General features: G+C 38.3%; 2 protein-coding genes across 5 annotated transcripts in view; both read left to right on the top strand.

Moving 5' to 3' along the window:
* LOC136826588 (uncharacterized) overlaps positions 1-17,699 on the top strand; it is a 317,540-nt gene extending 299,841 nt beyond the window's left edge. The window contains exons 4-5 of one of the 4 annotated variants that reach the window (XM_067083811.1): positions 9,740-9,866; positions 15,207-17,699. In XM_067083811.1, the coding sequence (XP_066939912.1) occupies positions 9,740-9,866; positions 15,207-15,581 (502 nt within the window). In that variant the 3' untranslated portion in view covers positions 15,582-17,699. Of the gene's footprint in view, positions 1-9,739; positions 9,882-15,203 lie in introns of all 4 variants that reach the window. The other 3 variants (XM_067083812.1, XM_067083809.1, XM_067083810.1) reach the window with 3 other exon arrangements.
* On the top strand, positions 15,666-26,108 carry LOC136826594 (uncharacterized). The gene is made up of 3 exons (XM_067083826.1): positions 15,666-15,948; positions 20,773-20,948; positions 25,959-26,108. Exons 1-3 carry the CDS (start codon positions 15,666-15,668, stop codon positions 26,106-26,108), a joined length of 609 nt encoding a protein of 202 aa, XP_066939927.1.
* The last annotated feature ends 751 nt before the right edge of the window (positions 26,109-26,859 follow it).

Raw genomic sequence — 26,859 nt, 5'->3', positions numbered from 1 at the left:
GTTGAGTATAACTCAGTGTATAAGATATACCCTACGATGCTTCAAAATACAGTCCTTCAGGATGTCTACATCCCCAAGAATAAAATGTGCTACTTTTTTCATATGCGGAAGACATGGTCGTTGCTTCCCCACCCGTATCCATACCTTATCCCTTCTTTTAAAGAGGAGGAGGCAAGTTATGGGACAGGTAGAGAGAGAGAGAGAGAGAGAGAGAGAGAGAGAGAGAGAGAGAGAGAGAGAGGTCTGATTCGTAGTTCTTCCTTTGAAATATGTTCATTAGTGGATGGGAAAACTTAAATAAAAAAAAAAAGAAAGAACTCCGATGAGACCAGCGATGATTTCATTAGGCGGTTTGAAGTTTTTAATGAACAATCCCGGGCGGCGGTAATTGGACCCTTAATAATTAACGCTTCCCTTTCTCTCTTCTCTCTCTCTCTCTTTCTCTTTCTCTTGCGCGCGCGCGCTCTTTTACAAAACTCGCCGCTGGACCTCATTAACAAGATGGGTTCAAGTTTTTGTTGTGAACTCCCATTCTCATTTGCGCGCTCTCTCTCTCTCTCTCTCTCTCTCTCTCTCTCTCTCTCTCTCTCTCTCTCTCTCTCAGCTTCATGTAGGGTCAAAAAAGATTATCGTCTGTTTTAGTAGATTAATTCTCATTCGTGGTATTGTTCTTGCGCGGGTTTCTTTTCATTTCTGATTAAATTTCTTCATTGAGAGAGAGAGAGAGAGAGAGAGAGAGAGAGAGAGAGAGAGAGAGAGAGAGAGAGAGAGAGAGAGAGAGAGAGAGAGGTGTCTAGTATCATTAATGGGTTCAGTAGTTTCCAAAGGGTATATCTTTTGAAATTGTTGTTAAATTAGCCTTATTGAGTATTTTGCCAAGTACCCAATCTAATGTTCCAGACCCTTTTCTTTTCAAAGTTAAACTTATGTTAACAATCTTCATGAAAGAGACTTCTCATAAGGCAAAACCTCTCTCTAGACAACAGAAGGCAGACTTTTGTTTCAGAGCAGGCGCCTGTACCACTGAAGAGTTAGTGTTATGGTCAGGAAAATATCTCAGAAAACTTTTATGGTTACTTTAATTGAAGACAGCCTTAATTGATGAAAACGACGCGTGGTTTGTATTTTGATAAAACTCGTCACGTAGGTGTTATCCATTCAAACAAGCTCACTAAATAGCACAAGCACAATTCTGAGAGAGAAACTAGATTCCGTTGTCTTTTATTCGTTTTCAGGTTAAAAAGAAAACTTCGCTGACTTTCAAAAATACTGGAAGAATGTTTCCCTCCGTAATTATTAAATTCTAGCCATCTAGTCTCAAAAGATTCTTGGCGAGGAAAGATTTGCCTTATATTACTTACTGTGGATAACTGTTCTCTCTCTCTCTCTCTCTCTCTCTCTCTCTCTCTCTCTCTCTCTCTCTCTCTCTCTCTCTCTCTCTCTCTCTACATCATAGATAAGACTGAACTGAACATGTCACTATGCAATATCTTAGCTGACAACGACGTGATGAATTGGTTAATAATATACGGTATCATGCATGTAAAGCGACCCTATCCCCACCCTACTCTTTTTATTGCAGAGGTAACAAACAACCTAGGCTAAATATAGTCTAACACATTGTTGTTATTTTAATGCTTTTCGTAAGAACAGGTAGTTTCCTTTACTGGCAGTGGGGAATACTTGCCACTGAAATAATTACTTTTTATCATTCAACCTTTTTTGTTTTCGAAACGTTTCAGAGAATGACCAGTCAAACTTTTTAATATTAGTGGTTACATTTGTTCTAAAAAAAATACATGAACCGTCTGGAAAATTACAATCTGACCTGGCAACTGGAATTTTTATTGGAAGTCGTAATTACTAAATTATTTTCTCATGTGTTGACTTTGAGGTTAGATTAGAGATAAGGTCAGTACGACACACTCCGGGATCTGGCTTTCAAAATTTGACAATGCTACAATGATGAATAAACCTATATTTTTCTGCTCGTAAATTATATTGTTACTAGTGACGTCAAAACTTTCTCTCTCTCTCTCTCTCTCTCTCTCTCTCTCTCTCTCTCTCTCTCTCTCTCAAATCTGTAATCTTCCCAGGTTACCCCGTACTCTTCACTGAGAATTTAGTCACATATGAATAGCATCTGGCACTTAATTACGTGAAGATAATGACACCGATCTCTCTACTCTGATTGAAACATGAAAATGCAATGAGATGAAATATGTCTCTAAATTGGATGACATTTCCTCGTCTTCCGTTGTTACTTTTTTCATCGAAATAAAATACCGAATGAAGACGAAAGGTTTTTACTTACTTTAATTATCGTTATCATTTTCTTCATTAACAAAGGCAGCGTTAACTGAATGCTTATTAAGAGGTGGGACACCTGTTATACATAATTAATGCCCAATTAAAAGTTAGAATGGGCTGGAATGACGGCCAGAATGCCACGGGATTCAAAATGGTCCATTAGGTTCATTCTGCCGTACCCTGGCACTCGACTACCGCCCTTGACGACCTACGAGCCGTTACTTTGGCGACGGAAAAAGAAAATCCCAAGCGACATCCACTTTTGATAATATATTTTGTGTGTTATAGGTAGTTAGCTAACTTCACACGTCTGAAAGGGTCATTAAGTATAATTAATTCTCCTGTGATAGCTACCACTTAGGAGCTGGTAGATTAATTAAGGCTGTCATAGGTAGGGGCAAAAGGAAGCTATCAGCAGGCGTCCTGCTGAGATAAGTAAGAAAGCAGCACCCATCGCCCCTGCTCATTTACTTCCATTATCAAAGGTGTGGGCAGGTGTCCGTCTCCCCTCCGCCCACCGAAGAGGTGGCTCGCCACTTTTTGCTCACTTGTCTTTGCATCAAACTATTTTCCAAAGTCATTACTGCACTATTATTCAGTCAGCTTCCTGTTGGTCCAATCGTCGGTCTTAAAATAATTTCCTCGACATGTATCAAGAACTGCCTAACAACTGGAACTGTGTACAAACTCCGACACGTTCTGACGCTTGCAACAGCATTTTTGTTTGGAAAACACTCCTTTTTCTTTCAAATGACAAGTCTCCACCGAGTTCATTATCCTCTCTCTAAACATGTAGTTTTACAAGGTTTTCTCTGTCAATATCGTGTATTTCGATTAGAGTTTTCAGGCGTAAGTTGGCCACATTTTGTCAGAGGGGGTATAAACAAAGGCGGCGCCTAAAGGTTAAACAAAAAGACCTCTGTATTTTACCTATATGCTTAACAATTAGATATGCATAACAAGGTTTCAGGATATTTACCTTAACACTGCAAACAGATAGTTGTATTGTAGTTTATAACCTATGATAAAGGTCAGTTAATTTGTGAAATTATATAAGATTCTAGATGGAATGTCAGCCTTCTTACTTCACATTATGAAAAAAAAAAAAAATCATAGCATCAATGAAAAAATGCATTGTTAACTGAACAGTCTGTGAAAGTACCGCGATCCCATTTCGAAAAGGAATTTTCAGACTATTTACTTTACACACACAGACACACACACACATGAATAAAAGTGACACAGATTTATTACATTATCTTACGCATATACTGTACTGCTATGTACACATGCGTATGCAACTGCACTTATCGGCAATAAAGAGTATTATCACCTTATTGTTAGTCATGCTGCGGCAATCTTTATATCAGTCACATATACTTACTGCTATGGCATCTTAGGACCCCAAATCTCTCTCTCTCTCTCTCTCTCTCTCTCTCTCTCTCTCTCTCTCTCTCTCGTTCTTAATTTGCAAGGAATGTAGCTCCTGAGTTTGCTAATGTTTGTGCATATCAGATAACGATAATGCGGAACATCCGCAGCGCTTTCTGTCAGTCTCTTATTTATTCACAATTACAAATGCGTGGAAGCTTGTTTCTGTTTTATCACCGTGATTAATCGGTCTTTGTTTTCAGAGAGAGAGAGAGAGAGAGAGAGAGAGAGAGAGAGAGAGAGAGAGAGAGAGAGAGAGAGAGAGAGAGAAGGATTAAAGGAGACAGAAAGTAATCAACTGGAACTAAAAAAAGGCGACAAACAAAAGTGGTGATACAAAGGAAGTGCGAATAAGAATAACTGCCGCGAAGTGAATTGTGTACACAGAAAATCTATAAAAACACACTTCATTTATAAACTGCGATGTAGCGTTCTTAGCGATGAAAATCACACAGCCAAGTGCTTACACCACCTACAGAATGTACAGAAATTCTGCCGTGTCACCAACAGGTGTGCAAATTACTCTTGGGAGAATTATTTTGTGTTGGGAGGACGGGAGAGGCCAGTGGCAGATTTGGTAAAGATAACGAGAAATTTGAAAAGAGAAGGTCAGGGATTTATGAAATGCAGTGCATGTTGTAGTTGTGTGGTATGTACAATATCTCCCTTCTTTTACTTTTTATCTTTTCCTTTTCTGCCTGTGTCTTTTTCATATTTTTTCCCCCTGTCTAATATTTTTTTTTCATTTACCTCTCTCTCTCTCTCTCTCTCTCTCTCTCTCTCTCTCTCTCTCTCTCTCATCAGCACAGCCATGTTGTGAGTTACAGAAGGAAATGTTGACTCGGCATTAATGATAGAGGCTTTTACCGTCTAGATTAATAATGACGGGCCAGCCAAGTTCTGGTCGCCTTTATTTGCCCAGCCTTAATTAACTGCGCCCTTGTTATGTCATTTTTCAAAAATGTTGACGAGCTTCCAATTAGACTAAGAGCTGCGCGTTGATCACACTACGAAAGAATTTTTCCTTTTTTTTTCTTTTTGCTTTTGTACGTATTCGAAAGGTTGCTCTCTCTCTCTCTCTCTCTCTCTCTCTCTCTCTCTCTCTCTCTCTCTCTCTGCACTTCCCCATTTAATTAAGATCCCTGCATTTTCATCTTTGCTTTCGTTTCATGACTTGATTTCATATAAGAGCGCTCTGCGAAGGAATGACGCAGAGGGAAATATGTGTTCTCGCTCAAAACCTAAAGACGGCTTTCAGATTCTCTTCTCACTTGAGCGTTCGTGATCATCCTCATCATCATTTTCACGTTCATCGTTGGTATCCTCCTCCCCTTTCCCTTGCGTACGAACACCATTAACAGAGCAGTGACCACCCAAGCCCGAGCCGAGCTTTCGAACTCGGGGATATTTTTATGGTTGCCCTTCATAAGAGAGAAAGATCAGACGATGTGTTCCTACTGCTGCTGCTGCTGCTGCTGGTCCGCTGCTAGAGAGAGAGAGAGAGAGAAATTAAACGAATGGAAGAATTACCATGGCACCGGCAATTACAGCAATAATTAACATAAAACGGCGGTTGAGGACATTATTGTCATATGAGAAGTAGCAAGGGAACTCTAACGACAATGATGATGAAAACGAAGGTAAAAGACAAAAGACCACGCACGCAAAGGCCTAAGCTCTGCCGATATAGTTTTCAACTTCCTGTTAGGAAAACAGCGTAGCTGAAGCAGTAGGAGCAGAAGCATCGACAACAAGCACCGATTCCATCCCGTTTTATTCGGACAAGAAGTGAGTCGCGCATAAATTATCGAAACAGGCGCCAAACATCTCATGGAATAAAGCCCAGAAAGGGAATTAGGTTTTGTGCAATTGCTCTCGGGTGCGACACTGACAAGAAAGGAATTGAGGCACTTGGCTATCTACATATTAAAATATGTATAAACAAAGTCATAAAAACATAGATTCACTAGAGATTTCTTATAGATACGACAACGTCTGCGTACTGCCTTTATTGAGATGTGAATGACTACAGTCGCTGTCTTAATCACTTCTATTTCTCATGGAGCATGCAAATTCTAAGTACCGAAAAAATCTGTGATACACATCCTGCGTGGAGAGAGAGAGAGAGAGAGAGAGAGAGAGAGAGAGAGAGAGAGAGAGAGAGAGAGAGAGATATTCGGTTATACTGGTAAATACGTTTCACCAGTGGAAGTAACTGGTTATCGTTTATTAAGTTTAATTACTTATTTTCTCTCACCATTCGTCTTCTTTAAGAGAGAGAGAGAGAGAGAGAGAGAGAGAGATTACTTTCACAATAAGCCTACTTGAGACCAAATACATTCAGGCGTTGATACCATATACATAGCCTTAAGTGTAACCCTTTAGAACTCTCGGAGTTGTGTAAAGTACACTCAAGAGGAAGACTCCTCTCTTTCCTTCTCTCTCTCTCTCATCTCTCAATCCCTCCCTCCAGCCTCCAGTTACCCTTTTTATTTAATTAGGACACCAATGGTTTAATTGCGTAATATATGAAAGTTAAACCCCCTTCAGCGTGAGATACTACCTGCCTACGACTCTTTCTTCCTTCTCTCCCCCCCCCCTTTCCTCCTCTTCCTTCCTGCCTTCCACGAGCACTCGAAACTCCCAAACCATCTGTTCTTTTTATCCAAAATTCCATAGACTCGCTCTAGTGTACACACACACACCTTCAAACTCCCGTGTGTCGAGCATCATCCAAACTTTGCTCATTAGATCCTTTGACACCGCTATATAAATGTGTATCTCTTTCTCTCTCCCCCTCTCTCTCTCTCTCTCTCACACACATACATACTCTCTCTCTCTCTCTCTCTCTCTCTCTCTCTCTCTCTCTCTCTCTCTCGTGAAGAGTAATTTCGTTCCTTCTTTTCATACCATTTCATCTATGAATATGGCTGCAACCTTTTTTGTTTTCTATTTCGTGTGAGTATTTTCGAGTTACCTGATTTTTCTTCGCACTTTTCTTACGAGCGGCGTATAAAAGATTATGTAAAACATGCTATTCTAATTTTTAAAAATTGCTTTATATGTACAAATGTAAGTGTGTTCAGTGAAAGAGACAGACTGTGAGATCGACTGTGGTCGCGTAACTAACTTTGGTGCGATTATGTTTATATAAAAGTTTCTTTTATGTGTAAGTATACAGACCCGAAGGTCGCATACTTTTGTTTCGAATTCATCGGTAGCAAAAATACTTTTGCACCCTTAAAAGCACTTTTTACTTTTCGTCGTCGATATTCCACACTGAGGACAATGAGTCTTTTAAAACTTTGGATTATACTACTACTACTACTACTACTACTACTACTACTACTACTACTACTACTACTACTACTCTCTCTCTCTCTCTCTCTCTCTCTCTCTCTCTCTCTCTCTCGTGCTATCTGTTAAATGATCGTCCAAGGTAGTTCAGTTAAATTAGGAAAGGTCTTTCTGTATAAATATTTTATTCAGCAGTCGATAACATCAAAGGAGTTCGTTTATTAGCTTACGTTATCGGTCAGTTATTCCAGCCACTGCATCATATTAACCACGTGTTCCCTACTCCCCACCCTCTCTCTCTCTCTCTCTCTCTCTCTCTCTCTCTCTCTCTCTCTCTCTCTCTCTCTCTCTCTCTCTGACACACACCACACGCGTATATGCTGCTGATTTACCATTTTATAAACAATTCTTATCATTGTCCCCTTGACATAAACCAATTGTAAATTACCATAGATGTGCACGTTGAGTTTTTGCACACACATTCAGATGCATCCACAATGTCATGTCTTTTTTCCCTCCATCTATCGCCACGTTCCCCATCTCTTAAGGATTCGGATTAGGTTGCCTCTTTATTTCCTCTCTCTTCCCTATGCACTGCTAGCACTTCCCACTTCTACTTTCCTCTCGCCCTCCCTTACTTTTCCTCGAATTTCTTCTTTGAAATTCGATAGTGCTGTGTTGTGTTCATTTCCTTCTTTTCCTCTGTGTTCTCAGTTATATTTGTTATTCTCTTTCGTATTTTATCGAATTCCTCTCTTTTGCTCTGAAATCTCTTCCAGGATTTCATGTAAGTGAGCTAAGTATTGGTACATTTGGATTTTCATTCTGTGTTGTTTATATATATATATATATATATATATATATATATATATATATATATATATATATATATATATATATATATATATATATATATACATGTATATATATACATACATATATATGTATGTATGTATGTATATACTCGTATATACATAACATTTCGTATTGTATTTGAAGGGTAGAATCTTCAGCTACCTTCAGTTCCTCATTGGAAGAGTGGGTATCGTTCTCAGCTAGCACTCTGCTGGCCCTGCGTTCGAATCTCCGACTGGCCAATGAAGAATTAGAGGAATTTATTTCTGGTGATAGAAATTCATTTCTCTTTATAATGTGGGTCGGATTCCACAATAAGCTGTAGGTCCCATTGCTAGGTAACCAGCTGGTTCTCAGCCACGTAAAATAAATCTAATCCTTCGGGCCAACCCTAGGAGAGCTGTTAATCAGCTCAGTGGTCTGGTTAAACTAAGGTCTACTTCAGCTACCTTCGCTCACAGTGACTGCTCATTTTTCCTCACATCTCATGATGGCGTTACGAGAAATATTAAGAATATTAAGTTGCAGGAGACAGAAATTAAATAACAAGCAAACTTTGTATTCACGATTTGTTTTTTTTTGTGTCGGCAAAGTGCATTGTATTTTTCTACGTTCATTATTTTAATATTCGCCACTAGTGCCATTTTCTAACAAGTCTGGGAGTTTTAAATGTTTGGTACTCATTTCTCTCTCTCTCTCTCTCTCTCTCTCTCTCTCTCTCTCTCTCTCTCTCACACACACACACACACATTTCGCTGAGCATGTCACAGCAACACCAAATCACGAAGAGTCCAGCTTTTAGGGGGGACTATTGAGTGAAGAAAAATATGCTTGAAAATCGGCGTCTTGTTAGATTCTTAAAGGTTATTGATATGCGACACATTGGAAATTCCTCCCAATATTTTTAACCGTTGCGCCATATTATTGAACTTCAAGGGATGCTTATTTTCATGTCGGAGAAGTGATTCTGTTATCGCCAAAGATTCAAATTGGACGTACATTCCGCATTTGGGTAACAAAATTCAATGTACAAAGTAAGTCAAATTACAGGATATTTCTTTTTATCCTCCGTACAGATCTTTTAAAGGAATCTTAATGTTGTTATACTGTATAAAGGCATTTTAACACTGACTTCATGTTATGAGCACACATTTCCACAACTGAAAGTGGAATTCTGCTTAGTATGTTCAATATAAAGTATGTTTTTTAAGGTAATGAATGATTTTTAAATGGCTGTAATTATTTATCACTTAATATGATTTATGTTTATGAAAATGGCTACTCCGTCCACTTGCTGTATATATTATAATATGACTCGACTACGGTTCTGTGATCATTTTACTCTTCAAAGGGCCATTTACGCCCATTAAATTCACCTTGCCTTCCTTTTCACGGCTCATTTAATCTCTTCCATGATTTCCTTTCACACTTTTGAGCTTAGAGTCTCTTTGAGGAGTCAACAAATGATTAGAGGCCACCTCACAACACTCACCAATGGAACCCCATTCCCCAACTCTCTCTCTCTCTCTCTCTCGAAATGTCCACTCTCTCGGGTCACCAATACTGTCAACATGTGTCTTTTCAAATTTTTTCTTTTAAGTCAGGTTTTTATATTGATATATATATATATATATATATATATATATATATATATATATATATATATATATATATATATATATATATATATATATATATATATATATATATATATATATATTTTGCCAAACTTCACATTCTGTATGTATCCTATTTCTGATGTATTATCATTAAAGAAAGGCAATGATAAACAAAAAAAATACTTTGCAGACGTTTAACGCTTTCTCTCTCTCTCTTTATTTTGCAGATTCTGCGTCGGCGACCGATTTTATTTGTGCGACAACAAGATTCTGTGCGAATACGATTATGAGGAGCGAATGGTGTTCGCCAACATGTCCTATTCGTCCGATTCCCTGGCACACATCAAGCGACAAGTTAGTGACCTCCAGGTTAGCGTTCGTTCGAACAGCGCACCGCCACTCTCTCCCCTCCCCCTCAGATACCCCTTCCCCCTGTTCAGTGTAAATACAAGAAAAGAAAATCATTGAACACTTTTTTTTCTAATCTTTCTTTTCTTGTCTGGTTGTTGGTAGCGAGTGTAGGTACATATTTGTGTCAGAGAGTCGTACACACACACACACATACTCGTACACAGAGTATTTGTCACCAGTGGTATAATATATAAATTTGTTTGTTGTAAGTTTAATGATTTACCGTAGCATATCCCCATTAAAAAGATTCAATCTCAAATGTTAATTTATGTCATCTACAAACCTCACCTAAGCCAAACGAATTATCCACATACAACATTTAATCTATTTCCAAAATATCAATTAATGTATCTGACTGACACTGTTTTGCTTAATCTCTCCCTTCCGCATTCCAAATTACTAAAACAGTTTCGAAATTTCATATATTTTAGCAAAGTAGGGAGCCCTTTCTTGAATTTCCCAAATGTGGTTGCCATTGAAACAGTTAAACGTAAATAGATACTAAGCGAACTGACAGCGTTTTTATGGGCAAAAAAACAGCTGTGAAATATACCAATTTCAAGAGGGAACTCGATGAAAAAATTTTTAAATGTCTCCCATTAGAAAAGATGTTTGTTTCTAGGATCACTGTACCATTGTCTTATATCACCTGATGCTTCTCTGTTAACAGAAATATGCGTTCATTAAAAGTAAATAATATTATCACAGCACTTTTTCCCATTAAAACTATATATATATATATATATATATATATATATATATATATATATATATATATATATATATATATATATATATATAATATATATAATATATATATATATATATATATATATATATATATATATTAAACTATGCACAGGGAGCTTTTACTTGGAAAGCTTGAGTGACGTAGAATTAAGACTACTGATACCTTTAATCACGTAGACTCTAGAGCCATAAGATTAAACAATTACTGTACTGTAACAAAATTTTCAAAAAATGCATCTTTAACATCAATTTCTAAATACCAGGTTTATACCTTAAAATCTTTCAAAATTCTCTTGATTTATCTTACCTCTTTTCCTCAGATTTTTCGTGTCCCAACCTAACTTCCCCCACCACACAATGCGTATTATTTAGGAATTTCCACTTATAGATCATTTAGGAGACGAGAGATTAACCAGTGGTATGCTGATTTGTGAGCTTTGCATGAGATCGGCTTCTAACCCAAAAGAGGAGAACAAATGCAGTGTGTCATTTAACATCAAGATTTGGTTCGCAGAACACACCACTAACTAATCATAGTAACGAGATGATACTTTTACATAACATTTCTATAACCTCCCTTGACACTTGTAATTTCATACGACAGTTAATAACTGCATTATTAATCGTTTAAGTCAGTACATCTAAGATTACTCTTCTGATCAAGTCGGTATCTATGTAGCTTTTCATATGGATATGTTCCTGCTAAAACAACGTGAAACAGTGCGTCAACCTGTAGTAAGCTTACTTGAAAATGAAATGGAAAAGAGGAAATACCACTTTGTGTGCAATAATGATCCAAATAGCAGAATCCTACCTCCTTCCGCGATTTTGATCCCTACTTTTCATTTCAATTTCAGAGCCTTATATTCTTTTTAGAGCTTTCCTGACATTCGTATAGTTCTTTGAATAACTCCTTTCTCTCTCTCTCTCTCTCTCTCTCTCTCTCTCTCTCTCTCTCTCTCTCTCTCTCTCTCTCTCTCGTGCTCAATGAAAACCTCCTCCGCTACCACTTTTTTTTCCGTTATCCTGTTTCCATTTCCACAACTCCATCCGCCCTTCACTGTCCGTTTTCCATGTCTCTCCTTCGTTGCTCTGCCCACACAGACATAGACACAGACACACTCTCTCGCTTCCTACGTCTCTCTTTCGTTAACCAGTCCCCTTTCGTTGCAGAACGGGACCACAAAAGTACCATTGAAGGACATGCCTGAAATGCTAACGTCGTGATGGTGTCAGGTCAGTCTGGCTTCCCTCCCCTCCCCCTCCCCATCACCACCCTTGCTCTCCCCTTCACCACACCCCGCTTCCCTCCCTTCCCTTTCCACCTTAGTGCCTTCCTTTTTCTATCCAACAAACAGTGAAGAGGACATCCCACACTGGCTCTGTTATTTATATTGCTTTATATTCCTTCAGATTCATAGCATTACTCTCGTTATTACTAAGCAATGTAGAGTTCAAATACATACCTTTCCTATTACATTTGTGCCTGTTTGTCCGTATATTAGGTTGGTTACACTTTTAGGCAAAGTAGGAAGTCTGAAATTGTCAAAGGCAATGAAGAGAAACTCATCAGTTTCAAAATACGATTTCTTACCTAAGATTCTGAAATCTTTTACTAAGAGAATCACAAGAGAACCGCCCCCACCCCCCAGAAAAATTAACAAATTTGAAATACAAATAAAACCTCTAAAGATGCATGTACCTGGGCATTATACTTTTCATAAGCATTGACATTTTACAGACGTGAAATACTATTGGGTATTTTATTAGATGCTTTTTAATTAAATCTAGAAGGGTAATGATGTTTGGAAGCCAGTGGGACCTTCTTTATCCTTTCAAGCTTTCTTATGAATACCTTGCGCCCTTGTTAATCGTAATTGCTTGGCCTTAAATAGTAGATTTTTTTTATGAACCATTGTTATTCTTTTCAGTCGCGTTCAATGTGCCGTTTTCAATTAGCTTCCTTTTGTTTCAAGTAATTTTATCCAAAGGATCGAAAATAGCCATTCTGCGACTTCGATCTAATTATTCATTAAATACATTAAAGGATTTTTGTTCGAGACCCTTTAAACCTGGAGAAGTGAAAACTGAAAAAAAATTAACAGTAAAAATTTAAAATTGATCAGACACTAAAAGTTATTAATTTCAAGTGTTATATTAAAAAAAAAATATTTCCAAATACAATTCAGAACCTTTCCTTGATTATTTTACGAAAATTAAATTAAAAACTTTAAAAACTTTAGAAAATATAAAAAAATCATCCTTTACATTTACATATGCAATGTTATTAACTGTGGCAAGGACTAACGCATTTCCCACTAACAATCATAGCGACTAATTCAGAACCACGCCTTAACCGACGCCATCACCAAATCAGAAATAGCATTAATAAATAAATAAGACAAGGATCAGAATAAATTTTTTCACGTGGCATTAAAGGCAAAAGTTTGCTTTCCATATTTTAATTTTTCACAGGATAACCTTTCAACATAACATATAATGAGGTGCCAGGTGTATGAAAGTTGTGTAATAAACTGATTGGCTATCGTGGAAAGCTGTGATGCACCTATTCCTCAATGAAAAGAGTTGTACAGGACTGATACAACTCTAAAATTCTCATTCAATAAAACGGAAATGAAGGATAATTATATGTATGTATATATATATATATATATATATATATATATATATATATATATATATATATATATATATATATATATATATATATATATATATATATATATATATATATACACACATATATGCATGCGCAGTTAGATACACATATACACAAAATTCGAAACACGGGTCTGACCAGTCAGTCGGGTCTGTGGCAGAACCTTTTACAGTATTGAATTGGACTTCATTAATTTAATTGGACAGGTCATACATACATACCGCTTGCCAATTAGTGATCGCCGCTTTACGGGTTGTGTACCACCAATGTTTATCTTTGAATTCACAAGCACAAGGGTCTTAGAGACTGGACTTGGATATGCGGTGTGGAATTTACTCCTCCCACCCCCGACGTCCTCTTCCCTAAAAACAACATACCCCCTACCCTCCTTCCCTTAACCTTCGCTTCTCCACTTACAAACTTGCCTTTACTATACACTGTCCGTTCAACCAGTAGTCTAGATTGGTTTCGGCTTATCTGCCCCCATCTCCACTCTACTACGTCCTCAAATTATGACTCGCTTTTGCTATTATATATATATATATATATATATATATATATATATATATATATATATATATATATATATATATATATATATGTATGTATATGTATGTACATGTATGTATATATATATATATATATATATATATATATATATATATATATATATATATATATATATATATATATGTGCACTCAATTATACCTCCCCTTTGCACAGTATTATCAGTACAACTTCTAACTGTATTATGCTTTTTTTTTTATTGGCTTTTATCATTCTTCAACTTCTGTTTCGACATCTTCCTATGTACTTTTCTGTCAAACACGACTCAGTATCCTCGTGTCACCCTTTCCAAAACTGCATGAGGCATTTTGCATGTCTTAAAACTAGGAGCGAAAGCTCATGAGACATTTCCCTTAGTAGATAGACAAGGTAGAATTTAATTCAGAGCCTTATTTTATTCGATCCTCTCCTTTTATCCTTTATTTTTGGAACCCAGTCGACGCCCATTGTTACCCACTATATTAATTTTTCGTGAAAAGTATCATTAATATTCATCAAAACGAGGCAGCACTACAGATAAATACTACTGATGATATTAATTGCACCTTCAAGAAGTGTGATGTAATACTTGATCTCGCTAAATTTTATAGCTTAGGGGGCTAGGCAGTGTCTTCCGTTATAACAGAGACAAAAACGAAAAATGAAAATAGTGGTTTTGTCACTGCAAAGGTTTACAAGAAATGATGTTGCTGTCCGCACTTTTCATAATTTATGTTTCCTATTGTTATCAGCTGTAAAGGCAACAGTGATTGCAGTACTGGGAAAGTTGGAAGGTTTAGCTGCATATTACGTATAGTCGGGGTCTTTGACGAAATTTGGTTTAAATCGGCGATGAATACCTGTATAATTTTTTCCGTCTTTTTTTTTTTTTTTTTTTTTGTTCGCCTTTACATTATGACCCAGTCTTAATTTTCTGTTAACATTTTCCCCAACCCTTTCCATTATATATTCTAGTGCGTTTTAAGAAATTTGCAACTGACCATTATTAAAACTATTCGGTTCGAATTATACTTTCCTTCGAACTGCAGTTGATCGTTTCTGAAATTTAAAACTGCCTTTTACTCCAGACACAGAATCTAATTGATATCCGTTTACTTGATGACTAAATGCCTTAAACTGCTTTGCATGAGCAATCAGGTACTTAGAGAATATTAATCCCAGCTGTAAAAAACATAATAACCCATAATTTCTAATGAGGCGTCTGTGTCTTTGAATTTGTTAACGTTTGTTTATACTGACAAGTACAGCCCCTTAACCTTATGTCTTCTCTATTTCCCCCCAGCAGCCCCCTGAGGAATCTGGCATGGCTCAACGTGGCGCTCCAGCACTCGGCCCCAACACCCTCCCTCAAAACCAGCAACAACAGCACCAGCAGCAGCAGCAGCAGCAGCAACAACCGCCACCACAGCAACAGCAACAGTTGAACATGAACGGGATGAGTTTGAGCGGTGGCATGGTCACCGGACCCGGCACCTCTGGGGTTCTTCTGCCGGGGGATCGCGGAGGTCTCGGGGATCACCTGGGAAACGACGGTGCCCTGAAGGCTCCCCCAGCTGCAGCTCCTCCACAACCCAATAGCTCCAACCACCAGGCAGCAGTCGCTGACGACGCCTCCAGTGGTTACGGAAGTCCCGACTCACTCACCATGGAGGACCGATGAGACGCGGCCGGGAGGGGGCGAAAGAGACGGCGAACTTGACCACCAAAGGCTTATGCCGCTGCCGCCGCTTCTTTATCGCCGCGAATGCCGACGCCACAACAACGACCATCGCAGTTATCATCGTCATTACCATTATCACAATTACCGCAAACACCGCAGTGGCCATTACAATATCCGCCGCCACAACCATCGGCGGTAGCGGCGGCGGCGGCGGCGGCGGTGGCAGCAGTGCCGCCGATTCAACAGCTGTCGCAACTACAGCCGCCGCTGGTTCATCCCCAACATCAACAGCAGCCATCACCTGGAAGGTTTATGCCAATGCAACCACTTATGGGACCGTCTCAATTGCGGCATCACAATCATCACGGTATTTAATAACTTCTTAGCTGCCCAGTGGACAGCCAGCCCCTAATGATACCACCCAGAGGGCTTAAAGCTTCTACCCAAAGGGCCCTTAAGGGGTGCGACCCTCCGTAATAATTTGGTGATCGACCGCAAGTGGCGCATCTGGTTTCGAGTGCGACACAAGAAAAGTGATTGATGGTCAACTTGAGCCGGCCGTTAACGACTACCTTAGCCACCGCAATCGGAAATCCACATCAGTATATTGCGGTCGCAAACAATAAAAGACCACAGATTGAATTCCCCTAAAAGAAGCCACTTATAGAGGTGGTTTTGGAAGGAGTCTCGTCATGTTTCTTCCTCTGTACTGATCAGGACGCCGGAAGCCCTGTGGCAAAGCCTGTGAAGGTAAGATTGCATGTTGGGAATGGCCACTCCTAATGAAACCAAGGGAAAACAATGGCTCGATGTGCGCGGCATAATTTGCCTCCTTCAAATAGTAGCTCCCTCCCTCGTTCGTTCAGCTGCTCAATCTTGAACAAATTAAAAGTCCAACCGGCAGTTTGATTAACAAAAGTATAACAATAACGACAAAAAATCCAACAGAAGTTTTACGTAATTATCGCTCTTCTTGAAAACAGAAAAAATATTAAAAAAAAATGTACATGATTTTACAGATTTATCCCTATTTAAGGATCTATTATGTGATATGTAAAGCATTAAAGTGATGAAGAGAGTTTGAATAAACTCCAAGGAACATCATTTATATTATTTGTAAATATAATCTTAAGGTATAATGTGTGAGATTACAGACTCCCCTTTCTTGTGAATATGTGTTCGGAGATTAGAAGAAAATGGACATAATATAATTCTCAATCAATTGCATGTACAGTGAACGATAACTCTTCCTATCTAGGTGTGCCATAAGGTCATTACTTCTTAGCTATGGAATAGATATTCCGCCTTTGCAAGGTCGGATGAACTGAGCGGAGCTGCGCTAGTCATGACTGCGAGTTGAAAGCAGAGCAGAAACCACGTTATCACTAATGGAGATCTTGACCAAGGGGAAATAGTACAGGAAAATGTGTGATTTCACTTCAATAATAATAACACTCAGAATGATTGATCGTTGCTGATAATTAACCCGAACATTTTTTTCGTGGTAACTTTTGTCCAAGTGGCGGCTCAAGTGTTTAAGTAAACGCCAGTTTTTCTGATGAAAATAAAGTGAACATGAACATGCTCTCAAAAATGGCTTGTTTGTGTTTGTCCCATACGTAAATAAATAAAATACAAAAAATGTAGTTCGAAAGACAGAAAATATAAGGGTTATAGTACCAGCCAGGTTGATTAATGTATATATTGTGCACTATGGCTTTCACCAACCTGGTCTGGTTTCCCCGTTTTCTATACACCCCTAGTCGCAGCTCACACTTATTTAAACTATTTCAACGGAAGTTTGTTTATTAATCTCTATTCCTCGTCTCTTGTGCTTTTTTTTTTTAATCTAGCAGAAAAAAAACATGGAAAGCTCAAAAGTTATGATTGGGCTTATCTTCGCTTCGAGAAGAGATATTGTAACACCATTACAGTGCCAGCAATAAGATCAGCAACCAACTGCAAGAGAAGAGGGTGTAGAAATTCTTAACAAAGTTGTGTTGATATGGGGTATATGTGATACTTGCAGACAGGCGCATAGAAATATGTGAAAGAGTGGCTGAGACATTATCCCACGGCAGGAAATAGATTCTTGTCACATTTAGAAAAAGAAAAAAAGTATGTCATGACCTCAACGAAAGGGACGAAATTGAGAATGATGTTACATGTAAGCATTTTGTAATCTGATTCTGTTCTTCTGCAAATCATCCTTTCCCATGGTGTTTACATCTCGTAGGCAGAAAAAAGGATGAAGAACCACGTAAATAAAAGCCCACAGGAGAAAGCCAAGGTGAACTCTCCTCGTTTGGTTTTTTAGTGCTGTGGAATAATGCTCAGCGGTGTGCGTGCGTGCGTACATGAGTGTGCGGTTGAATCGTTATGACTGTTTTTCTCACATCCTTGTTGTTTATTTACTGTATGTACAAAGTTTAAATGTTATCATCATTGACATTAAATGATTATAATGATTATTGTAACTGTTTTCATAATTTTGTTTGGTTTTGTTTAGTTGTAAAATGTACTTGGCAGTCTTCTATTCAAGAATCTTGATTTCTTCTTCTCTTCAGGAACGCTTTCCGTTTTGAATGATTATTAACTGTCGACGAGTTCACTGGTGTTGTTAAACAATCATCTTGATGTTATTCCTTTTCAAATAATAATAACAATTATCATGATACTATTAATAGTACTGATAAAGATAACGATCAGAGAGAACTACAAACGGAAAAGAAGGGGTGCCAATATGTGAAGGCTTTAGGAAGGCGCTGAACCAGTCACTGAAGTAGATTCATGATCTTACATATCCACGGGGTGTTTTTTTTTTTTTTTTTATACCAATAATCGGCAATTTATTTTTCACGTTCCTCAACTGAAGGACTGACGAGGATGAAAAGAACAATTGCAATGTCGGTTCGAGACTAGATTTTGTTTTGTACCCCCCAGAAACGAAGAAAGCATTTACCGGTTTAACGGGAGCTTTAGATAACCGTGTATTGGCGTCTAATATTGATGAGTCGGAGCGATGTTTCACTGCAAGAATGACTGGTGTTTTGGAAAGAACCTTTTTTTATGGCTATCATTATTCCTTTATAATCTCTTTCAGTCATTTTCACCATTACTGCAGTAGTATGCCGGCCGGTGGCTAACAAGTGGTTCTGGTAAATCCTCTAAAACGAGAAGAAAAAAAAAAAAGGTAGATTTTGTAAATTGTTAGCGTAAATGCTTCAGCGCCACTAATAACAGATAAATTGAATTTTACGTTTCGTCCATTTAGTTTACAGGGCCCCCAAACCTTGTATGCAAATTACTCTTGAGAGGGAGAGAGCGAGAGCGAGAGAGAGAGAGAGAGAAAGCGCGAACGCGAGAGCGAAACTTCAGCTCGTTTGTTCACCAGCGTGCACCGTGAACAGTCATTCATCATCATAAACATGGTACAACATTATAAATAGAATGGTTCTCTTATTCACATTCACGAGAAAAGTGACTAGAGATTTATCTGGAAATTGTCATTCTCATGTATACGGTCATTAGTTTATACACGATTTGACTCCATGTGAATCCCAACGCGATTTCGATGCGACCCGCCGAGGGAAGGTCAGGCGAGGTCGAAATATCCCATGGTGACCTTTTTGTTTTGAGACGTGGCATTTCGACCTTGGTATGCGTTCCATAGGCGAGGTTCATTTCCTTTCCGTTGGCATCATCACATGCCGTGATCATTTCTTCTGTTTTGACTTTCCTTTTCGTTCATATTTATTGAGATTGTATGTAGTGAAGTTTTAGTGCTAAGCTATAAGATACCCATTCTGTGTATTAGCCAACGCGTAATAGACATCGGAGATCGACGGATTTTTCTTTTCTTTTGTTCGTTGAGACTAAAGTTTGTGCTTCTTATGAAGGTATTTGATGTTGTGAAACAATCCGAAATAGTACATTATATATTGGGACAAAAGGTCATATTCAAATTTGATGATTTCTTATAACTTAGCACTGTGGATTACCCGTTCCCGCCCCAGATCTTTGTTATGGACTATTATATTACATGTGCTCAAATATTCCTTAAACTCCATTTTTTTCTCATTACACTCTTTTATACACGGTGAGAAAATATTATCGAAATATTTTGATAGACCTTGGAGAAATCGTCGCCCAGTTTCCCTCATTGCTCTGTGCGGAGGCCTATGTAATCATTGTAACGACTCTTCGACACTGCTGTCAGAATTCAAGGATGATTGGATTCACGCGTTACGTCTTTTGAGTTTAGATTTTCTTTGTAAGATAAATGGCTGCCATTAGGATCTGCCACCAAAATCACGGTTATATCAATATTTTCTTCCTGTTTATTTCGAGTAAGAGTGATCAGTGTTTTCTCTTGAGAGTACTGAGTTTTAACGAAACTCCTTCACGATGAGTTATAGTGGAAATTCACAAATGGGCATTCGTACCAAGAGAGAAACTGTAACATTGCTCTTTTACGAATTAGAAGTTTCTGTCCTCTGGATTTTGTTCCAAATTCCTTTTCTTACTTTGGATGTACATTCCCCACTTCTTTTTATTTGTCCTCTCTCCCTTTCATGCTAATTGGTGTTTTAAATGAGATCGTAACAATAAATTATAGAAAAAAAATTCCTTATGAGAAAATAAAATCACTGTGGTCTTTGTTTATTTTAGGCCTCAAACACTCTCCAAGCGGCTATTGTACATCAGACCTGGACTACTTGTAAAACATTTCAGAAACTGAACAAGAACGAATAAATTGTGCAAAAAAATCAGATGTATCAAACCATTTGTTCTCTACTTATTGATGTCCTACTGCGCTAGGCGCCAACTAGTACATGAACTAACTTTGCTAGGAACTCACTGGTAGAGATCCCAGTCTGTACTAAGTGACCTGAGCTACAACCAGGAGGCTGTAACTAGTGCTCGTCCTGTTTTTTTTTTTTTTTTTTTTTTTTTTGTGACTTTTTAATTTATTCAACTGCAGCTCGTTCACACTCATGTCACTCGGATATTAGCGATTTGGTCCGGCCAAGCAACAAGAACAACTCTTCTCTTCTCTCCGCCGAAGACAGAATCGCAGGACTCGAATGCTAGTTCCGTCCTTCGTAGCCAGGTGCATTTAGTACATGTGAGAGAGACTGTACTAGAGAGGGTTACTGACGGTAGTGCTTTAAGCATTCTCGTGTCCCAGTGTTACGGCCCCTCTTGAATGGTAACTTTGGTTGCCCTGTGCGGCACATTCACCGTTGTGAGGTCGCTCCATTGGTTCGCCCGCCGAGATCACGCTTTGGCTTCGCTCCTAACAAAATTATCACAGAAATCGTGACAGTTTCATCGCTATCAGTTTTTGTTACACAATCCTTATTGGTACTTGTGATGATCTTGCAAAGAGCCCATGGAACAGCCTCACCGCCTTGAATGCTTACTGCACAGGAATACAAATAGTTAGCATCGGGGGAATAACTGTGGGAAATGTTTAAAACTACTGAGGCGAGTTGCCAGTGCAGGCCGCAGGCTAGTCCCTTCTTGAAAACCCTCCTTAAACTAAACCCCACTTTTTCTCCCTATCTTCTTCCCCCTCCCCTTCCCTACCCCTACTCTTGTTACCAAAGTTATCGTCTAGAATTGCACTTTTCTTAAAGTGAATATATTTTGTACAAAGGAATCATAATGAGTTTTATTTATCCCTTTCATTACCCTTAAGAAACAAGACACAAGATAAAAAATACTTGTGTTGTATTATACAGTATTTATGGAAATTATTTATGGAAACTAGTTTGAACGTCACTATTTTCTGGCTCATAGTCATTGGTATTTTTAATATTTTCAGAAGCAAAAAGGATGCATTTTAAGAAAGTAAAGGAAAGGAAGTGTATGTGAAAGTTACACTGTGGAAAATTGCAAGTTCGATAACAAAAGGAAAAACAAAGTCTGAAATATACATATAAGGGAAATTCAAACGATTCAACATATCTAATTTTTACGAAATTTTAAATTTCCTCAAAAGTTCAAAGAAGGGAATAAAACTTTTGACTGTACCGCTAATCAGAGATTCTCATGTTGGCGTTGGAGTAGTAGGCTAGTTGCTCGTAAGTAAATGAAAGTTGCCTTTATAGATATTTTAATCAGCGCAGAAATTATTGCAACTGCAACATGCAATAGCAACTACATTTCCTGTAAAGCATATCGGTGTGCAGTCTTGTAAGAATGATAATACACGAGAAGACAAAAAAAATGGTAAAAAAAGGAGAAAGTAATTACAAGCAGCTCAGTCTATAAACACATTTACAACAGTAAAGTGCTTACACAAATCAATCAAACATGCCTATGATGAAAAACTTAATCTGAGTAAGTTGTCTTATTGCAGACACAAGGTGGTTCGTTCGTATGTGTAACTGACACGCACAATCGACAGTAACAGTAATGTCCCAAACAGCGTGACAAAAACTACAGTGAATTTTACAGTTCAGTCATATGTCCAATTATATTATTATGAAGGGGAACAAGGGTTCATAATCACCAGTATAGAATTTCCTAGACAGATGCAAATGTGGACATTGTTACAAAAAGAAATCATTTGCTATCTAGTAACTACCACATCAAAAGCATCACACAATCTTCCCACCACTTTACGAAAAGTAACTTCCGCAAAAAGCATGAGTCAAAAGTAAGCTCAGTGAATTTCATCATCGACAACTATACTTCTTATAACTGAGCAGCCCATAACGCCTTCCTACCACCACACTTCCGACCAACGAGAAAAGCAGTCCGCACACGAATGATAAATCGACCTATAGCAGTCCGCACACGAATGATAAATCGACGTGCATAGGTCAAGGGGGAATTTATATATCCACAGATTAGCAACTTACCCACGAGGACAGTCGTCCAACAGGCCGACTGCATCTCAAAAAATTTGGGCTTTCACTAATGGCAAGAAGAGTGGTGGAGTGAGTTGTAACATTTCCATTTAAACTGCAAAATCAACTTTATGCTTCAGGGAAAGAGTCTCCTAGGTGGCTAGAACAGCGATTCCTCCAGTGACCAGAATCACCTGGTTAATGCGTAATCCGAAACACTTCAAATCCAAAGAGCCAAGGTACTCGTAGAATCACATCACCTGTCTGTACGTTAGCATGGCTGGATACCTGCCAAACAGGTCTTTCCCTTTGCGCCATAATTTTTTTTTTTATCTGCTTGCTTCTTTCAATTTCTGATGCATTATACACAAATTTAATTATCAATATAAACTAAGAATATGAAGTCCTATTTTATTTTATAAGCGGCATCGTCAGACGCATGAGTTTTCGTGTGTCTGTCTCAACAAAGGGTCCCCATAATGAAGACCGCATTAATAAAGTGGAAACTGTATAATTCAGTTCACTTATGAATACATAAATATAAAGCGTTGCCAGGCTGGACTGTGAGGGTAAAGTCTGAATTAGCAGCAATTCAAAACTCTGGCGATATAACCATATTTCTGACCGCATAAAATTAACAAGGTCATTCAATCGCTTGAGTTTTACGTCTGCGGAACAAGAGATATGAGCTGTACCGATGCTTATGAAGCTTTAGCACAAAGAAGATAAATTCTCGAAAAATTCGGGAAACCCTATCGGCTAAGGCTCTCATTCTAGAATAAATATGTTGAATTAGTAGTGGATATGTTAAGATGTTTTATAATACAACATTCCTCTGCAGATCTGAAGAGAGAGAGAGAGAACGCCATTCACTTTCATGTCTTGGAAATTTCTTTTTGCTTATCATTAGTAAGAAATGAGCAAAGTGACTGCCACTTTTATTAAAGCAAAGGCATAAGGCTTATTCTAGAACAAATTACTAAGGCTGGGTAACTTATATGCTAAACCCATGATAAAATGATTGTTGTAAGAGGTTATATATAGAAAGATCTGGTTCATTAATTTCAACTGAAATTCATCCTGTTTTAAGTAATAATAATAATTAATAATAAACTATGATTATTTGGATATGATCAGACTTTAAAATAGGCACTATGGAAGCGTTTGAAAAGTATATCTGAAGTTTTATAAATCTTTAAAATCCAACATACGAAGAAGAGAAATATGGTTGTGGGGCTTTCTTCTTAAAATAATAAGAAAAAAAAAACACGAACTTCAAAAATAGTTTAATCCTTTCTCAACCTTAAACGCAAACTATCAACATTACGTTATCCTGGACATTGGAAACGACGGACCAGATCCATGAAATTCTATTTAATTTAATTATGAAAGATTAAGCATGAAAAGATAAGGAGGCAGACCGAAAACTACGAACTGCGTAAGCTCTGACCTAAATATGATCAGCTATGTGAATGATATTGAAGCTTGGCCTTAATTTCGAGGGTGAGCTGCAGCATTTGGTTTTAGTCGACGCCTCGAAGACTCAGCGGTGATTGGGTGATGAAAAGCGGCCGCTCAGCCAATCCCAAGCTGAGAAAAACCACCTACCAATAATTGCTCCCTGAATATTACATCTCCTCGCCCCATTATTGCTGCGATCGATTGTAATTACCCCCATCTCAGTACTTAACCCGGAGTGATTGTTTACGCGTTTGTCGACAAAGCGCATTTTGAATCTCCAAAAGCGCTTTGTGCCAAATGGGAGTTAAATTTCGACCGTTTCCTGCATTTGTTGGTTGTTCTGCTACCAGCGTATGGTCTTTAAAGTTACGTTCACGACGGTATTCGGTCAATATATCCTTAATATTTAGCAATCTAATCAGGAAGACCACCGTGATCTCTTGGGTGTGGAGACTTTCTTGCAAGGTTGGAGAGAAAGAGTGGATTTCCGATACGATTTGAATTTCAGTATTGTTGAAACAATTACAACTCCTTGAGCAATTATATCATCTGTTACAAAAAGGAAAACCCAGAAAAAGATATTATTTATTAATCCACGTTGGGTGAATACTATATTCAAAAGTATGATTCCAATATGTTTCAGTAATTCAACATATCGAAAAAAATAAAAGCAAGTTTCAAGCTACTACCTCTATCAACACTACAAGTGAAATAAATTTATGAATGCCACAAATAATGGGAGAGTTTTCCACCGTTGTTCTATTTAGGTGTTAAATCAGTAAAAACAGGTGAGGGCTCAAGGGATGTAGATGCCTGGAAGAAGAGCAACAACAGAATGATGATAAAGACAATCGTCAGATAATACCCGGGGTTTTACCACTAACTTGAGCTGTATATGGTCGATTCAAACTAGATTACAATTTATGTAATAACATTACATCAAAATATAAAACACGTCCGTTGCAGAATAACTACTTAGCCATCAGCGAGTTAACTTTTTTTTTTTACCATACTTCCAGTCTTAAAGGGCAGGTTTTAAGAGGTTAGTCTATCTTTTGAGAGAAATTCAGCAAAACCACTAAACTGGCCTTATGTCCTATTTTTAATGCAGTCTCACCAAACTGGATATTTTCTTTCATTCCTTGGGGATTCCTGTGAATTGATAAAAAAAAAAAAAGATGGCAAGAAAGCAGCTTGAAACAGTTGAACCTTTTTTTTTTCACTAACCATCCTTGTTTATTAAAGATCTATTTAAGTACTATAAATTAAAATCCGTGCGCAAAGAAGACTAAAAACAGTTGATAACTAGAAGGCAAACAAGGATAGTTGCCTATCAGTAAATGAATAATTCATCCATATGATCATGGCCACAATGAACATTATTATTACTTTACTACTCTGAAATTAGCAATACCAACGAAAATATAACATGAGTGACAACGATAATGAAAAGATGAAACACTAATGAAATGATGCTGTATTTAGTATTATTACAATGAAGCATAATTTTTATGGATAGCGATAACAGTAAAACTACCGCGAGGTATAATAATTCTGTAGTAATTTTTAGGAACGGATGCATTAAACAAACAACACTTTTTGAGCCTGTTGAAAACTTGCTTTGTCTCTCTCTTTCTCTCTCGTTTTGAAAGACAAAAACTTAAAATCACAACTTCCAGCCTCAAAAAAAAAAAAAAAAGACATGTATATTAGCAGGCTACTTTGGAATGAAGCATAAGCAGTGGCATGGGATGGAGCATGAGAGGAGGGAGATGGCACTTAGTGGAATGCAAATACATAAGAGTAGAAGGAAGGTGGGGGGTTGGGGCGATGTGGAGGGGAGGGGTTTAAGAGTCAGAGCGATGGGATGGACGCAAAGTTGCCCATGCCCCTCTACTTCCAATCTCCCCCTTCCCCCCGCCACTAAGGATACAGTGAACATCTGAGTGGCATGCTGATATTGGCATATTAAATGAGAATATATAGAGCATCAAGCTCTGAAATATGCATCTGACACAAATGCACATAATGGTGATTATGAATGGTCGCTTAGTAGCAGCAGGAGCGACAGCAGCGAACCGACCAGCCTTCATTCTGGAGCGAGCGACAGGAGCAGCAGCCACCGAAGGAGGAGGAGGAGGAGGAGGAGGAGGAGGAGGAGGAGGAGGAGAAGGTGGAAGCAAGAGGTGGGGAAGGGAGCAAATAAGGTGGAGAGGGATGGGAAGAGGAAGAGGGGAGTTGTGGCACTTATTGCTAATGTCCCTGAAAGGCTCTGCTTAATGACTCTACTTACCTGGAGTAAAACTGTTAATTGAAAAATGCACGACGCAGCTTATTAATAAAATGTACGACATAATTCTCCGAATATTTGCTCCAAATGACTTGAAAGCGACGTTAGGTTTTCTTTTCGTCGCTCCTGATATCGTCGTTATGGTGTATAAGGGAAGTGGGGGTCGATAGGCGGAGGGGCGGGGCGAGGGGGAGGTTAGAAACAAAACTTGCTTTTGTCCATCAACATCAGGGATGGAGAGGGAAGGGGAAAGGAAAGGAGGGGGAGAGTAGAGGGGGTGAGGGCATGATGAACTTCATGCGTGTACTTCATTACATGAAGTACATCGTACACTGTGTTTAACGCGTGCTTGAATTTAAATGCAACCAAGCCTGTTGTGTTCCTCATAATACAACTCATTTAAAATAGCGACTACTGCTTTTACCAGTGGCTATTGTTGTAATTGTCTTCACTAATATCATTGCCTGTCGCACTATTGTCACTTTCATTTTCAGTGCATTAGTGATTAAAAGCCTCTCTCTCAGTCTTCTTGGGGAGAAGTAGCGGTCTAACCGCAATACTGCGTGTCTCCAAAAACAATAAGTGAATTTTGTTAACACACGAAGAAAGAATAGAACTGGATAATCATTTGGAAAGGTTAAGGCTACCTCTAGAAGCCTTCTTCCCT

Source organism: Macrobrachium rosenbergii, chromosome 41 (assembly GCF_040412425.1).
Source record: "Macrobrachium rosenbergii isolate ZJJX-2024 chromosome 41, ASM4041242v1, whole genome shotgun sequence".
NCBI classification, from domain to species: Eukaryota; Metazoa; Arthropoda; class Malacostraca; order Decapoda; family Palaemonidae; genus Macrobrachium; species Macrobrachium rosenbergii.
This window is presented reverse-complemented; position numbering and strand designations above follow the sequence as displayed.

Bases quoted from the DNA above. Each gene is read 5' to 3' on its own strand.
- LOC136826594 (XM_067083826.1), top strand. From the start codon at position 15,666: ATGCCGACGCCACAACAACGACCATCGCAGTTATCATCGTCATTACCA. The intron at 15,949-20,772 runs GTATTTAATAAC...CTCGTGTCCCAG, and splicing joins GCGGCATCACAATCATCACG to TGTTACGGCCCCTCTTGAAT. The intron at 20,949-25,958 runs GTACTTGTGATG...GTCGCTTAGTAG, and splicing joins TTGTTACACAATCCTTATTG to CAGCAGGAGCGACAGCAGCG.